We start from the raw sequence: 15,554 nt of genomic DNA on the forward strand, positions 1-15,554 counted from the left end.
GGAGGTTTTCCAGACTTTTTCCTGTGGTTGATTTCAAGCTTCAGAGCATTGAGGTCTGAAAGTATGCATGGTATGATCTCAATTCTTGTATACTTATGAAGGGCTATTTTGTGACCCAGTGTGTGATCTATCTTGGAGAATTTTCCATGTGCACTCGAGAAGAAAGTATATTCTGTTGCTTTGGGATGCAGCGTTCTAAATAGATCTGTCAAGTCCATCTGATCCAATGTATCATTCAGGGCCCTTGTTTCTTTATTGACTGTGTGTCTAGATGATCTATCCATTTCTGTAAGTGGGGTGTTAAAGTCCCCTGCAATGACCACATTCTTATCAATAAGGTTGCTTATGTTTGTGAGTAGTTGTTTTATATATTTGGGGGCTCCAGTATTCGGTGCATAGACATTTATAATTGTTAGCTCTTCCTGGTGGATAGACCCTGTAATTATTATATAATGCCCTTATTCATCTCTTGTTACAGCCTTTAATTTAAAGTCTAGTTTGTCTGATAGAAGTATGGCTACTCCAGCTTTCTTTTGGCTTCCAGTAGCATGATAAATATTTCTCCATCCTCTCACTTTCAATCTGAAGGTGTCCTCAAGTCTAAAATGAGTCTCTTGTAGACAGCAAATAGATGGGTCTTGTTTTTTTATCCATTCTGATACCCTGTGTCTTTTGGCTGGAGCATTTAGTCCATTTACATTCAGTGTTATTATAGAAAGATATGGGTTTAGAGTCATTGTGATGTCTGTAGGTTTCATGGTTGTAGTGATGTCTCTGGTACTTTGTCTCACAGGATCCCCCTTAGGATCTCTTGTAGGGCTGGTTTAGTGGTGACGAATTCCTTCAGTTTTTGTTTGTTTGGGAAGACTTTTATCTCTGCTTCTATTCTAAATGAGAGACTTGCTGGATAAAGGATTCTCAGCTGCATATTTTTTCTGTTCATGACATTGAAGATTTCCTGCCATTCCTTTCTGGCCTGCCAAGTTTCAGTAGAGAGATCCATCACGAGTTTTATCGCTCTCCCTTTATATGTTACAGCACTTATCCCTAGCTGCTTTCAGAATTTTCTCTTTATCCTTGTATTTTGCCAGTTTCACTATGCTATGTCGTGCAGAAGATCGATTCAAGTTACATCTGAAGGGAGTTCTCTGTGCCTCTTGGATTTCAGTGCCTTTTTCCTTCCCCAGTTCAGGGCAGTTCTCAGCTATGATTTCTTCAAGTACACCTTCAGCACCTTTCTCTCTCTCTTCCTCCTCTGGAATACCAGTTATGCGTAGATTATTTCTCTTTACTGCATCACTTAGTTCTCTAATTCTCCCCTCATACTCCTGGATTTTTTTTATCTCTCTTTTTCTCAGTTTCCTCTTTTTCCATAATTTTATCTTCTAGTTCACCTATTCTCTCCTCTGCCTCTTCAATCCGAGCCGTGGTTGTCTCCATTTTATTTTGCAGTTCATTTATAGCATTTTTTTGGTCCTCCTGACTGTTCCTTAGTTCCTTGATCTCTGTAGCAATAGATTCTCTGCTGTCCTCTATACTGTTTTCAAGCCCAGCGATTAATTTTATGACTATTATTCTAAATTCACTTTCTGTTATATTGTTTAAATCCTTTTTGATCAGTTCATTAGCTGTTGTTATTTCCTGGAGATTCTTTTGAGGGGAATTCTTCCGTTTCGTCATTTTAGATAGTCCCTGGAGTGGTGCGGAACTGCAGGGCACTTCCCCTGTTCTGTCTTGAATAACTTGCGTTGGTGGGCAGGGCCGCAGTCAGACCTGATGTCTGCCCCCAGCCCACCGCTGGGGCCACAGTCAGACTGGTGGGTACCTTCTTTTCCCCTCTCCTAGGGGCGGGATTCACTGTGGGTTGGTGTGGCCCCTCTGGGCTACTTGCACACTGCCAGGCTTGTGGTGTTGGGGATCTGGCGTATTAGCTGGGGGGATCGGCAAGGTGCACAGGGGCAGGAGGGGCAGGCTCAGCTCACTTATCCTTCGGAGATCCGCTTCGGGAGGGACCCTGTGGCACCGGGAGGGAGTCAGACCCGCCGCTGGAGGGATGGATCCGCAGAAGCGCAGCTTTGGGTGTTTGCGCGGAGCAAGCAAGTTCCCTGGCAGGAACTGGTTCCCTTTGGGATTTTGGCTGGGGGATGGGCGAGGAAGATGTCGCTGCTGAGCGCCTTTGTTCCCCACCAAGCTGAGCTCTGTCGTCGGGGCCTCAACAACTCTCCCTCCCGTTGTTCTCTAGCCTTCCCGCTCTCCGAGCAGAGCTGTCAACTTAGAACCTTCCAGATGTTAAGGCCCGCTTGCTGTCAGAACACACTCCGTCTGGCCCCTCCGCTTTTGCAAGCCAGACTCAGGGCCTCTGCTTGGCCGGCGGGCTGCCCCTCCCCCCTGGCTCCCTCCCTCCAGTCCGTGGAGTGCGCACCACCTCCCCGCCTCCCCGCCCTTCCTACCCTCTTTCGTGGGCCTCTCCTCTGCCCTTGGCTCTGGAGACTCCGTTCTGCTAGTCTTCTGGTGGTTTTCTGGGTTATTTAGGCAGTGTTATGCCCAGAATTCGTGATCCCCAAAGACCACCAGGGAGCCGAGTCCGATGCAAAAGCAAAAGAACCTTTATTCGAGCTAGCTCGAGCTCAATCCCCTACCTGCACCGACGCAGCGATGAGATACCAGGGAGAGAGAGCGAGTTTCAAAAGCACAAAGGTTTTATAGGGGTCTAGGGGCAGTTGGTGAGGTAATGGCTGTGGCCTCAGCCGATTGGCTGGGGAAGGGTCGTGGCCTCGGCTGATTGGCTGGGGAAGGGTCGGAGTCCTGTTACGCAGGTCGCTGGGCGTGTTTTGATCAGGAAGTTTAAACGGGTGAGCGGGAGGTTACTCAAGGGGAGGAGGCGCAGTCTGAGGTTTCTGTGATTTTCCCGGAAAAGGGGTCATGTCGGGGACATAGTCACTCAAGGTGGAGAACACAGAACAAGATGGAGTCGGCCGGTGTAGGCCCGCCCTTTCAGCAGGTGTAGGTGGAATCTGAGTGATCAGCAGGACGCGGTGAGCCCAGCGTCCTCCTATGCCGCCATCTTCCCAGGGGCAGTGGAACATATTTGTTAAAGACCTATTTTTATGAATTTTAATACTTCATACCCCATTTTGTCTGTTTTGTTTGCTGATCTATCTGTAATGACTAAAATAGTGCCTGATAGGGGCGCCTGGGTGGCGCAGTCGGTTAAGCGTCCGACTTCAGCCAGGTCACGATCTCGCGGCCCGTGAGTTCGAGCCCCGCTTCAGGCTCTGGGCTGATGGCTCGGAGCCTGGAGCCTGTTTCCGATTCTGTGTCTCCCTCTCTCTCTGCCCCTCCCCCGTTCGTGCTCTGTCTCTCTCTGTCCCAAAAATAAATAAAAAACGTTGAAAAAATAAAATAAAATAGTGCCTGATAGACAGGAGATGCTTAGTAAATATTTATTATCGAATGTATAAATGAGTGCATGGAGCAGTATTGGTAGTTAAAAAGATTTTTCTTGTCATTACATTGAAAATAAGCTGTGAGTCTCTTGAAAGATATTTTAGTATTTTGTAGCTTTGTTGTTGTAAGTTTATTATTTTCTATTCTTTTTTTTGTTCCTAGGAAGTAACATTTAACATAGGTATACTTGAAGGTATTGTGAGGGCTGAGACAAATACTAAGGAAACTGAATGAAGACTCAGTACAATTAGATGTTCATAGAAAGTTTTATTTTCCATTTTCTCCTGTACAAGTTAGTTGCAGGCTTCTCTGTAGTAAATGGATGTGAGCTGCATTATACCAGTATAGCTGTATAATTGGTGTGTGAACCTGTGGGATCTGGGGCATGTAATGGGTTAAGCTTTTTCTGCTGAAGTGTCAAGAATGCATTTAAGTACTTCTGGATTCTTGCCAGTCCCACATTACCAAGACTGTTCTTTATTTTAGATTCAAATATACAGTAGGTCTGAAGTGCTCAGGCATGCATATTGAATTTCTTTCTGAATGTACTGTAATTCAAAAGGAAACTTTTTTGAAGGAAGACAGGTCTTTATACATTACTTATGAATAACTTGCCTCAGATCTTGGATTCGTAATTGAAGGTCTGCTTCTGTAGTCTCAGGTAAAACTCATAAAGGATTCCATTATATGGGTATATCAGATTTTGGAGAGATGGTGTCTATAAATATTGAAGGGATAGTTGGATAAATTTTTAGAATTAAAAAATTTTTCTCTTATTCTATTTCCTAGTATTTTGACAGATGAAAATTGTGTACGATATGGCATTGATGCAGGCACAAAGATGCTGATAATCCATAAAAAGTATTTTCCAATGGCACCATTCACATACTCATTTCTACTTTTATCTTAGTGGTAATTTATGTAAAGAATATTTTTGTTGTGGGGGTGCCTGGGTGGCTCAGTCGGTTAAACCTCCAACTTCAGCTCAGGTCATGATCTCACGATTTGTGGGTTTGAGCACCATGTCGGGGCTGACTGACAGCGTGGAGCCTGGAGCCTGCTTCGGATTCTGTGTCTCCCTCTCTCTTTGCCCCTCCTCTGCTCTCACTCTGTCTCTTTCTCTCTCTCAAAAATAAACATTAAAAAATGAATATTTTTGTTGTTAAAGAAGGTTCATTAAGCTATATCTAAATTAAATAAGTCCTATGACTTGTGTTGGATGCATTTCAAAACTTTAGAATTTTTTAAAATTTATTTTTGAGAGAGAGCAAGTAAGAGAGGGCAGGGGAAGGGCAGAGAGAGAGAGAGAGAGAGAGAGAAAGAGAGAGAGAGAATCCAAAGCAGGCTCCACTCTATCAGTACAGACCCCCCATGTCAGGCTTGAACTCACAAACTGTGAGATTCGTGACCTGAGCCAGACTTGAGCGCTGAACGAACTGAGCCATCCAGGCACCCCAAAACTTTAGAATTTTTTAAAAGTTGTCTTGCTCTAAAAAAATCCCCTTCCATGGTGATTTTTTTTTCTTTTGACTATACTCGCTGACCTAATAATGCCTCTTACTGGATTTGGCAACCTGCAGAGGAGGTTGTTGTTTTGCTAGGCAATGATTAGGTTTCCCATTTCCTGTTACAAAGTACCTTTCAAGTTCTAATAGTAATGTATTGTACTTTCCATATATAACTAATGCCTCAACATGAATATTTTGTAACTCCTCTTTACATAATTTTGGAGGTTTTGATAAGGAAGATTGGGTTATTTTGATGCACAGAATACTTTAAATCATGAATCTGACTTTTTTTTTTTATTATTGCAGACTGGATATCTTCATATTCTCTGTTACAACTTTGGAATAGAAGCCTACAAGCAGAATAAATATGATGAAAGTTCTTTCTGGCTTAGGTAATATAAATAAAAAATTTAGGGATATCATACAGTTCACTTAATACTTACTGTATGGTACTTTGTCAGTTTAAACATTCTGTGATGTCAAAAGCCAACATGCTAAATTTATTTATTCCTTTAACATGTGTTGTTTATTCTTACATGTTGCCAGTTGATAGGAAAATGTATTCTATTATTGATATAACAGAAGTGTATGTTCTTCTTTAATTCCTCCTTTGTATCACCATCAAGAACATGGAATTAAAAAAAAATTTTTGTTTTGGTACATATTGCTGTCCGCCAACCCCAGAGTGTAAGGTAGATGGGTGAGAATAGGATCAGGATCAGCTAAAATTGTTAATCTTTTTTTTTTAAAGACATGAATTAAAAAAATTTTTTTTAATCTTTGTTTATTTTTGAGAGAGAGACAGAGTGTGAGCAGGGGAGGAGCAGAGAGAGAGGGAGACACAGAATCTGAAGCAGGCTCCAGGCCCGGAGCTGTCAGCACAGAGCCCAACATGGGGCTCGAACTCACGAACCGTGAGATCATGACCTGAGCCGAAGTCGGATGCTCAACCGACTGAGCCACCCAGGCGCCCCTAAAATTGTTAGTCTTAAGTGAATTTTGGTATTTTAATATCATTGAAATAAGTATATATTTAGCACTTACTATATGATCAGTATTATACTAATATTTATACTGTTGTGTTGAATCTATAAATATTAAGGGAATAGCGTAAAAATATAACAACTGTATACAAGAACTCTGTCTTTGGCCAAATACCTAGGCACAGCACAGGTTCTGACACATAGTAGATACTTAATAATTGCTAGTTAAATGAATTTATGTGAAAAATGAATTTTTCTGGAGATGTCACATAAGGTGCTTTGGACCTCAAAAGATTATGGAGTGAAATACATCAAATCAATTCACTAAATGTTTCTCCATTCTCAGTATAGGGTTAGTTCTGGTTATTTGGAGATATTTTCAGGGTTAGTTTGACTATGGTGAAAATTACATTTGCCACTAACAAAATAATACATATATGGACTTTAAGATTATAGCAATCACAGGTGTATATATCTCTAACCAAATATTTATGCAAATAACTTTTTATGTAAAAGACTTTTTAAAGTGTAAAGAGTGATCAAAGTCTATAAAGAACCATGTCTCGCAGAACAGGCTTATACAGTTATAAGAGATATACTTGTCTCAATTTAGAATGTTTCACACAAGTGGAAATCACTTTATAATTATATAATCACATTTTAATAAATTGAATTATTTCAATTATAACCAAAGGAGCTGACTAGTTTAGCATGGGTTTTATAACAGGTTTAATTTATTTTAATGTTTTTTATTTTTGAGAGAGAGAGAGAGAGAGAGAGAGAGAGAGAGTGAGAGAGTGGGGGAAGGACAGAGGGGGGGAGCCTGACGCATCTCGAATCCACAAACGGATCATGACCTGAGCTGAAATCTGATGCTTAACTGACTGAGCCACACAGGTGCCCCATCAGATTTTTACTGTATATTTATTGGCTATATTTTTAGGAATATAATTTGACCCACAGTCATATTTTCATCAAAATCTATATGATAAATTTAATAGAGAACCACTGCATTTTGAGTCTTTTGTGTTCTTGTAATTAGAATGAGAATGGAGAAAACAGGAAGAACTTGAATTCTATCTAGTGCTAGTTATTATATATGATTTTAATCTCTGCTTGGTTGTATTTTTCTCCTCTTTTGGGGATATAAAAATAACTTGGTGAAGTATTTTCAAATGCCCTGAAAAATTATATTTTAGTGTGTTGTAAAAGAGGCAAAAAATATATCAATCTTATTAACGATAGGAATTTTAGCACAATGGATAGTTTTTCTAGTATTAGATCAACTCAGTCAAAATTTGAGTCATCTATGATTTTGGTGTGAAATTATTAATATTGTGATACCTACTTTTTATGATTATTGCACAACTTAAATATGTTGATATATGTATTGTAGAGCATTCAATAACTTGCTTGGGAAATAGAAAACTGCTTAGTAAATGGTAGCTGTTGCTGCTATCTCTAGATGACATGTTTGCTATTTACAGCAAATGAACCCTAATGTGGCCAGTCCACTAGTTTATTCTGAAATTTATGACAGTCATATCAAATGTGGATTACTTATTGATTTCCCAGGTAAGTATATCATAAAGACAAACACCTACATTTTCTATCATACACTGCTAATCTTTGGAGCCATTTTTCTTTGTGCTTTAATTATCCATGTGTTGAGTATTGGGAGCAGTTGGTGCTACAGCAGGAATAAACAGCTGCTAATTAAGCATCCTTCTCTATAAATTTTATACCAGAAGGAGGCAATGGAAAGTGAGTGTGCTTTCTACAGGCTTAAGTCTTTTGAAGTTAGTGAATATCTTAAGGTACAGGTTATATACAATTTGAAAGTACCCATTTAGTCTAAAAGGAAAAACCACAGTTTTACACAAATAAGATATAAAAATTGCTATAGTATATTAGAATTTTGTTGAAATAGAAGCCTAGAACATAAAGGGTGGTGGTGAGTATTATTTATAAAGTTCTTTTCTGTCTCTCAATTCTTGTTAACAGATCTCACTCAATTCAGGACCTTTCTCAGTTTTTGTCTCTCCCTGCCTTTTATTTTGCTATGAAAAGTTCATGAACAGCTGCTATTATTCCTGCTTTCTGCCACATTCTTTTGATCATGTCCCCTTATTAGAGGTCCACAGATTAAGGGAATCTTGCTGTAATTATGAATGAAATTTGGGAATCCTTTAGGTTACTTTACTATAGGAATCAAGGTACCCACCTCAGTGTATTCAATGACAAATTTAGTTAGGACTCTGTTCAATATAAAATTTGAGGTCTTTGAAATCAGAATGCTAGCTTTGGAAATAATATTTAAGAGTTCTTTTGTTTAATAAAATGCATTTTTTTGGGCCACCTGGCTGGCTCAGTTGGAAGAGCATATGACGCTTGATCTTGAAGTGTGGTTCAGTCCCCATGTTGGGTGTAGAGATTATTAAAAAATAAATAAACTTTAAAAAAAATTTCCTCCCTCCAACTCCTCCCCTTTTGTAGTTCTTGCCTATTGAGCTCTGCTCTCTGCTCCTAGCATAAGACACGCATAAGTAGATGGGAAGAGACTATTGACAGATACAGAACTTTCTTTCTTCCACAATCTAGGGGATTTCAATTGTCCTGGTGGAATTTAAATGTAGTGTTGATCTTTTAAAGTCCTAACAATTTGTATATATATTATGTTAAATTTGGCTTTTTATAAAAGGTGTACAGAAATTGCACTGTAACTAATTAGTATTCTAAAAGAAGCACTGTAAACCAAACAAATACAAATAAGTCTAACTCAAAAGGCTTCGTGGTTACACTGATTTACTGCAGAGATTTTACAGATATTTTTTCTCCCTGGGAGAAAAGGACTTTAATCCCAAACCTTTGTCATATTCTTTTTTTTTTTCAATATATGAAGTTTATTGTCAAATTGGTTTCCATACAACACCCAGTGCTCATCCCAAAAGGTGCCCTCGTCAATACCCATCACCCACTCTCCCCTCCCTCCCACCCCCCATCAACCCTCAGTTTGTTCTCAGTTTTTAAGAGTCTCTTATGCTTTGGCTCTCTCCCACTCTAACCTCTACCTTAGTCATATTCTTAATCATGGATAATTTTTCTTTTATGTCTAGTAGTTTTTTTCTAAATCATTCAACTATGTTACTTGGAGCTACTGGTTGGGAAACACTTGGGAGGCTCACTTTTTTTTCCTTTTGCTGTAAGAAGACCTATTTGCTAATTGTGGCAAATTAAATATAGAGGAAAACTGTCAAAATGAAAGGGTAATATAGTGGATATAGTAGGAATGTTTAAAATTTCTTTGCTGATTAAATAAAATAAAATTTCTTTGCTGACTAAAGAAGTTATATATGCTAATTATAAAAATTTAAATGTTACAAATATATATGGTAAGTAAAAGTCCTTTGTAATCCCACACTCATAAATGTTCAGTATTAACATTTTTCAAAGTTTAAAAAAATGTTTATTCATTTATTTTTAGTGGGGAGAAGGGCAGAGAGAGAGGGAGGGAGAGAGAAAAATTCCCAAGCAGGCTCTGTGCTGAGTGCAGATCCCAATGTGGAGCTTGAACTCACAAACCATGAGATCATGACCTGAGCTGAAATCAAGAGTCCAGTGCTCAACCAACTGAGCCACCAAGGTGTGCCACAAATAGTTCTTAAAAGGTTTTTTAATATGTTAAATGACAAGGAAGACATGACAATCATTGAAATGCATTTGGAGGATTTAAGGAATTGAGGAGTTTTTTCAAAATGGACTGTAAATAAGGAAAATTAATGGAATGAAACCAAGCCAAAGAGTATACATGGGACAATTCTGATTTGGTGATCTCTTGTTAGAGACAGTGAAATAGATTGAGAAGATGACAGAAGACATTTGAATTGAACAAAATCATGGAGAATTGGATAAAGCCCTGAAGGTGTTCTATAAAAAATAATCTAATTGATCTTAATAAATGAAATATAAATGACCCTATTTCTTTGACCTATGGGTCAGAGATTGCTTATAAATTCCTGACAAGTTCTTTGTAGGTTAAATTGGGAGTATTTCTCAACCCTTTGTGCGAGAGCTCTGTGCTGCCCTTTCCCCTTCAGAATCCAAAGAAAGCATGCGTGATTTCTTCAGCGTTCTTCTGAGACCGTGATTACAGTTTATATTTTCTTTTTTTAATGTTTACTTATTTTGAGAGAGAGAGAGAGAGAGCGAGCAGGGGAGGGGCAGAGAGAGAGAGAGAATATCCTAAGCAGGCTCCACAGCTGTAAGCGCAGAACGTGACATGGGACTTGAACCCATGAACTGGGAGATAATGACCTGAGCCAAAACCAAGAATCGGATGCTTAATCAACTGAGCTACCTAGGTGCCCCTAGAGTTTATATTTTCTTTTAAAAAACCCCACAATCTAGACGTAGTGTGCTAGACTTTTTGGATTAGGTAGACAGTATGTTAGAGGAGGAGTAATTTTTGAGGTCTTCTAACACCACTTAAAAAAATTGTTTTTAAACATTTGTTCATTTTTTGAGAGACAGAGAGAGAGAGCACAAACAGGGGAGGGGCGGAGAGAGGGGAGACACAGAATCCAAAGCAGGCTGGGGCCTGAACTCAAGAAACACGAGATCATGACCTGAGCCTAAGTCAGACGCCAACCGACTGAGCCACCCACGTGCCCTCTAACACCACTTTTAATTTCTCTAAAGCTAATCTAAAACCTGACTCAATTGGTAGCTAATGTGAGTTGCTTCCTATTAGTTAGGAATAGTTTTTACTCTGCATGGGATGTGTGTCTCTTTCCTGCTTCTGTAAAACTTCTTGCATCTCTCATGGGATCAAAAGAGGAGAATTTAGCAAAAATTATGCTACTGTTTTCTAAATTCATAGTGCTTAGAGGTAGTGAACTAGATTAGTTAGAAATTTCCATGTTGGGTTTCAAAATAGCTATTATGTTTACAATAAGGTAAGTATTTATGAGATATTTTTATTTATCAGTGCTTAGCCTTTACTGTGCTTATACAGGAATATATATTACCAGAGGTCTTCTGTTTTTTTTTTAAAGATTTTATTTAAAAAAATTTTTTTAACGTTTATTTATTTTTGAGACAGAGAGAGACAGAACATGAATGGGGGAGGGTCAGAGAGAGGGAGACACAGAATCTGAAACAGGCTGTAGGCTCTGAGCTGTCAGCACAGAGCCCGACGCGGGGCTTGAACTCATGGACCGTGAGATCATGACCTGAGCCGATGTTGGCTGCTTAACTGACTGAGCCACCCAGGCGCCCCTAAAGATTTTATATTTTTAAGTAATCTTTATACACAATGTGGGGCTTGAACCTACAACCCCAAGATCATGCATTGCATGCTCTACTGACTGAGCCAGCCACACACCCCACCAGAGGTCTTCTAATAAGGAAAGAACAAAGGAAATAGAAGTGTATTTTATGCACAAATATTGATGATTCAGTATATGAGCCCAATGAAAATTTGTATCAGTTTTTTTTAAAGTTTATTTACTTATTTTGAGAGAGAGAGAGAGGTGGGGGGGTAGAGAGAGAGGGAGAGAGAGAATCTCAAGCAGACTTCACACTGTCAGTGCAGAGCCCAATGTGGGGCTCGAACCCATAAACTGCAGGAGCATGACCTGAGTGGAAATTGAGTCAGCCACCCAACTGACTGAGCCACCTAGATGCCATGCATCAGTTAATGCTCCTTAATGTTTATCCCTTTATTTTCCCTTTATTCTCAGCCCAAAATCTTGAGAATTTGACAGTATTATTAGTATTTTTTAAAATTTTTGTTTATTTATACTTGAGAGAGAGAGAGCTAGAGAGCATGAGTGGGGGAGGGGCAGAGAAAGGGAGACAGAATCTGAAGCAGGCTCCATGCTCCAAGCTGTCAGCACAGAGCCTGACATGGGGCTTGAACTCAACGACCTTAGTTGAAGTCGGATGCTTAACTGAGCCTCCCAGGTGCCCCAGCAGTATTATTTATGGGCAGGCAATGTGATCTAAAGAATGATCACAGAGCTAGCAGTAGAAAATCTGTTACTAATCAATTGTGTGACTTTGTGTCATTCACCTAACAATGTGCTTGCAATGTCCTTATCTGAAAAATGGGTACAGTATTATCTGTGTTACAAGCTTGTAATGAAGATGACATAAGTGACATAATAGGACTTTGAAAAGTTAAAGGTATTATATAATCATAGACTATCATAAAATTATTAACTATAAAGTTGATCATATATAAGACCTATTTTAATGGTAACTGGAATGTATTAGCGCCATCTTGTGGAAATAGAATGAATTGTATAACAGCAATTTTTTTTTATTTTTTATTTATTTTTTATTTTTTATTTATTTAATATATGAAATTTACTGTCAAATTGGTTTCCATACAACACCCAGTGCTCATCCCAAAAGGTGCCCTCCTCAATACCCATCACCCACCCTACCCTCCCTCCCACCCCCCATCAACCCTCAGTTTGTTCTCAGTTTTTAACAGTCTCTTATGCTTTGGCTCTCTCCCACTCTAACCTCTTTTTTTTTTTTTCCTTCCCCTCCCCCATGGGTTTTTGTTACGTTTCTCAGGATCCACATAAGAGTGTATAACAGCAATTTTAACAAGATAATTTACTAAACACTGTAAGAATCTTTACTAAACAGCTGTAAGAATCTTCATAGATCGTCTGGTTCAGTAATTTAGGAACTATATTCTGTGGTGCTCTCTGGTTCTACCAGAAAAACTTCAGAATCTCCTCTAAAAGGAAAAGGAGACTTAGCCGCAATCCTCTAAGATACTCATCTTGTTTTAGAGAAGTTAGACATTAATAATTTTTTAAAGTAGTATATCCTTGTAAGATTTTGTTTGAAAAAAATGATTAGCTTGCTTACAGTTTGAAAATGACTGGTATTGATCAATTTCATCTTGTGTAGATATGAAAATGTACGTGTAGAGAGATTTATACAGGGACATCTAGCTGGGACACAAGATCTCCAGTCTTTTTTTTTTTTTTTTTTTACATTTATTTATTTTTGAGACAGAGAGAGACAGAGCATGAATGGGGGAGGGTCAGAGAGAGAGGGAGACACAGAATCCGAAGCAGGCTCCAGGCTCTGAGCTGTCAGCAAAGAGTCTGACACGGGGCTCGAACTCACAGACCGTTTGGATCATGACCTGAGCCAACGTCGGACACTTAACCGACTGAGCCACCCAGGTGCCCCAAGATCTCCAGTCTTTTAGGAATAGTTTTTCTCCAAAGGTCAGTAATGATGTTCCATCTTTGATTCCTGATTTTGACTAATATGAGTCTTTCCTTTTTTTTGGTCAGTCTAGCTAAATGTTTGTCAATTTGTTGGATCTTTTCAAAGCATCAGCTTTTGGTTGTATTGTTTTTTTCCTATTGTATTTCAGTTATTTAACTTAATTTCCCCTGTAATCTTTATGACTTTCCCTCTCTGTGCTTGTTTTAGATTTAGTTTGCTCTTTCTTTTCCATTCTCCTAATATGGAAAGTTGAGATCTTACTTCTCTTTTAGTATTATTATAGGTATAAAATTTCCCCTAACCATTGCTTTCCATCCTATAAGTTTTGGTATGTTGTTTTCCTTTTCACTCAGCTCAAGGTATTTTCTAATTTCTCTTGTGACTCATTGATTATTTAGGAGTGTGTTGTTTGATTTCCACATATCTACTTGATTTCTAATTTAATTTCACTTAGGTGAAGAACATACTTCCTATGACTTCAATTCTGTTAAATCTGAGGCTTTTTAATATATTTTATTCTGGAGAATGTTCTGTGTTCACTTGAGAAGAAGGTGTATCTGTTGCTATTGGGTGGAGTATGGTATAGATGTCTGTTATGTGAGTAGGTAATATAGTGTTGTTCAGGTCTTCTCTATCCTTTTTGATGCTCTGCCTACTTCTTTTATTGAAAGTGGGGTATTGAAATGCTCAACTGTCATTGTTGAATTATGTATCTCTTGATTCAGTTTTGTCAACTTTCATTTTATGTATTTTGGGGACTGTGTTTTTAAGCTTATATATGTTTATAATTGTTCTATTATCCTGATAGATTAGCTTTTTTATCATTATAAAATATCCCTCTATCTCTGGTAATATTTGTTTTTTGTCTTAAAGTCTATTTCGTCTGATATTGGCATAGCCACTCTAGATAGTACTCTTATGGTTGTTTACGTGGTATATCTTTTTCCATCCTTTTCTTTCAACCTCTTTGTATCCTTGAATCTAAAGTGTGTTTCTTGTTAACAGTACGTAGTTGGATATTTTTTAAAACTTCAGTCTGAAATCCCTGCCATTTGATTTTATTGTTTAATCCATTCATCTTTCCAATGTTGACGTTATTGTTGGATTTATAGCTGATATTTTGCTTTTTGTTTTCTACATGTCCATGACTACATATTTCAAATACCCTTTTCCTCCTTTACTACTTTTTTTATCCTAAGTGAATATCTTTTGAAACTTAATGAATTTATTTTTTATTGTGGTAATGAATATATATAACATAAAATCTGCTATTTTAATTATTTTAAATGTACAATTGCATTAATTACATTCATGGTGTTGTACAACCATCATTACAATCTACTTCAAAAAATTTTTCATCACCCCAAACAGAATTCTAACTTTTAAAAAAATTTTTTAATGTTTATTTATTTTTGAGAGAGAGAGAGAGAGAGACAGAGTGTGAGTGGGGGAGGGGCAGAGAGAGAGGGAGACACAGAATCCGAAGCAAGCTCCAGGCTCTGAGCTGTCAGCACAGAGCCCGATGCGGGGCTTGAACCCACAAGCCGTGAGATCATGACTTGAGCTGAAGTCAGACGCTTAACTGATTGAGGCACACAGGCGCCCCAAAAACTCTAACTTTTTAATGTTAACTCCACCTTCCTCCTTCCCCAGTCCCTAGTAATCTTTAATCTACTTTATGTCTTTGTGAATTTGCCTATCTTAGGTATTTCATGTAAGTGGAATCATATAATATTTGTCTTTTTGTGTCTGGCTTATTTCACTTAGGAGAATATTTTTCTTTTTTTAATGTTTATTTATTTTTGAAGGGAGGAGGAGCAGTGAGAGAAAGGGAGAGAGGACCTGAAGCAGGCTTTGCGGTGACAGCAGAGAGCCCAATGCGGGGCTTGAACTCACAAACTGTGAGATCATGACCTGCGCGGAAATCAAGAGTCAGATGCTTAACCGACTGAGTCGCCCAGGTGCCCCCTAGGAGAATATTTTCAAGATTTATCCATATTGTAGCATGTATGAGAATTTCATCCCCCCCCCCCTTACCAATAATTTATTGTGGTAAAATATGCATAACATAAAGTTTACTGCCGTTTTAATCATCTTTAAGTGTACAATTCAGTGGCATTAAGTACACTCACAGTGTTGTGTAACCATTACCACTGTCTACTTCTGGAATGTTTTCATCATCCTAAACAAATTCTATACCCATTAAACACTAACTCCCCTTTCGCTCACCCCTAATAACCTGTTTTCTACTTTCTATCTCTATGACTTGGCATATTCTAGGGTCCTCATGAATACAGTCATACATTATTTGTCCTTTTGTGTTTGGCTTACTAGCATAATGTTTTCAGTGTTCATC

General features: G+C 38.4%; 1 protein-coding gene across 2 annotated transcripts in view; it reads left to right on the forward strand.

Moving 5' to 3' along the window:
• Positions 1-15,554, forward strand: part of TEX11 (testis expressed 11) — a 246,857-nt gene that overhangs the window by 48,100 nt on the left and 183,203 nt on the right. For both annotated transcript variants that reach the window (XM_019428651.2, XM_019428652.2), the window contains exon 9: positions 5,262-5,347. In XM_019428651.2, the coding sequence (XP_019284196.1) occupies positions 5,262-5,347 (86 nt within the window). The remainder of the gene's footprint in view (positions 1-5,261; positions 5,348-15,554) is intronic.

Source organism: Panthera pardus, unplaced genomic scaffold (assembly GCF_024362965.1).
Source record: "Panthera pardus isolate Hobbes unplaced genomic scaffold, ASM2436296v1 HiC_scaffold_27, whole genome shotgun sequence".
Taxonomy (NCBI): Eukaryota; Metazoa; Chordata; class Mammalia; order Carnivora; family Felidae; genus Panthera; species Panthera pardus.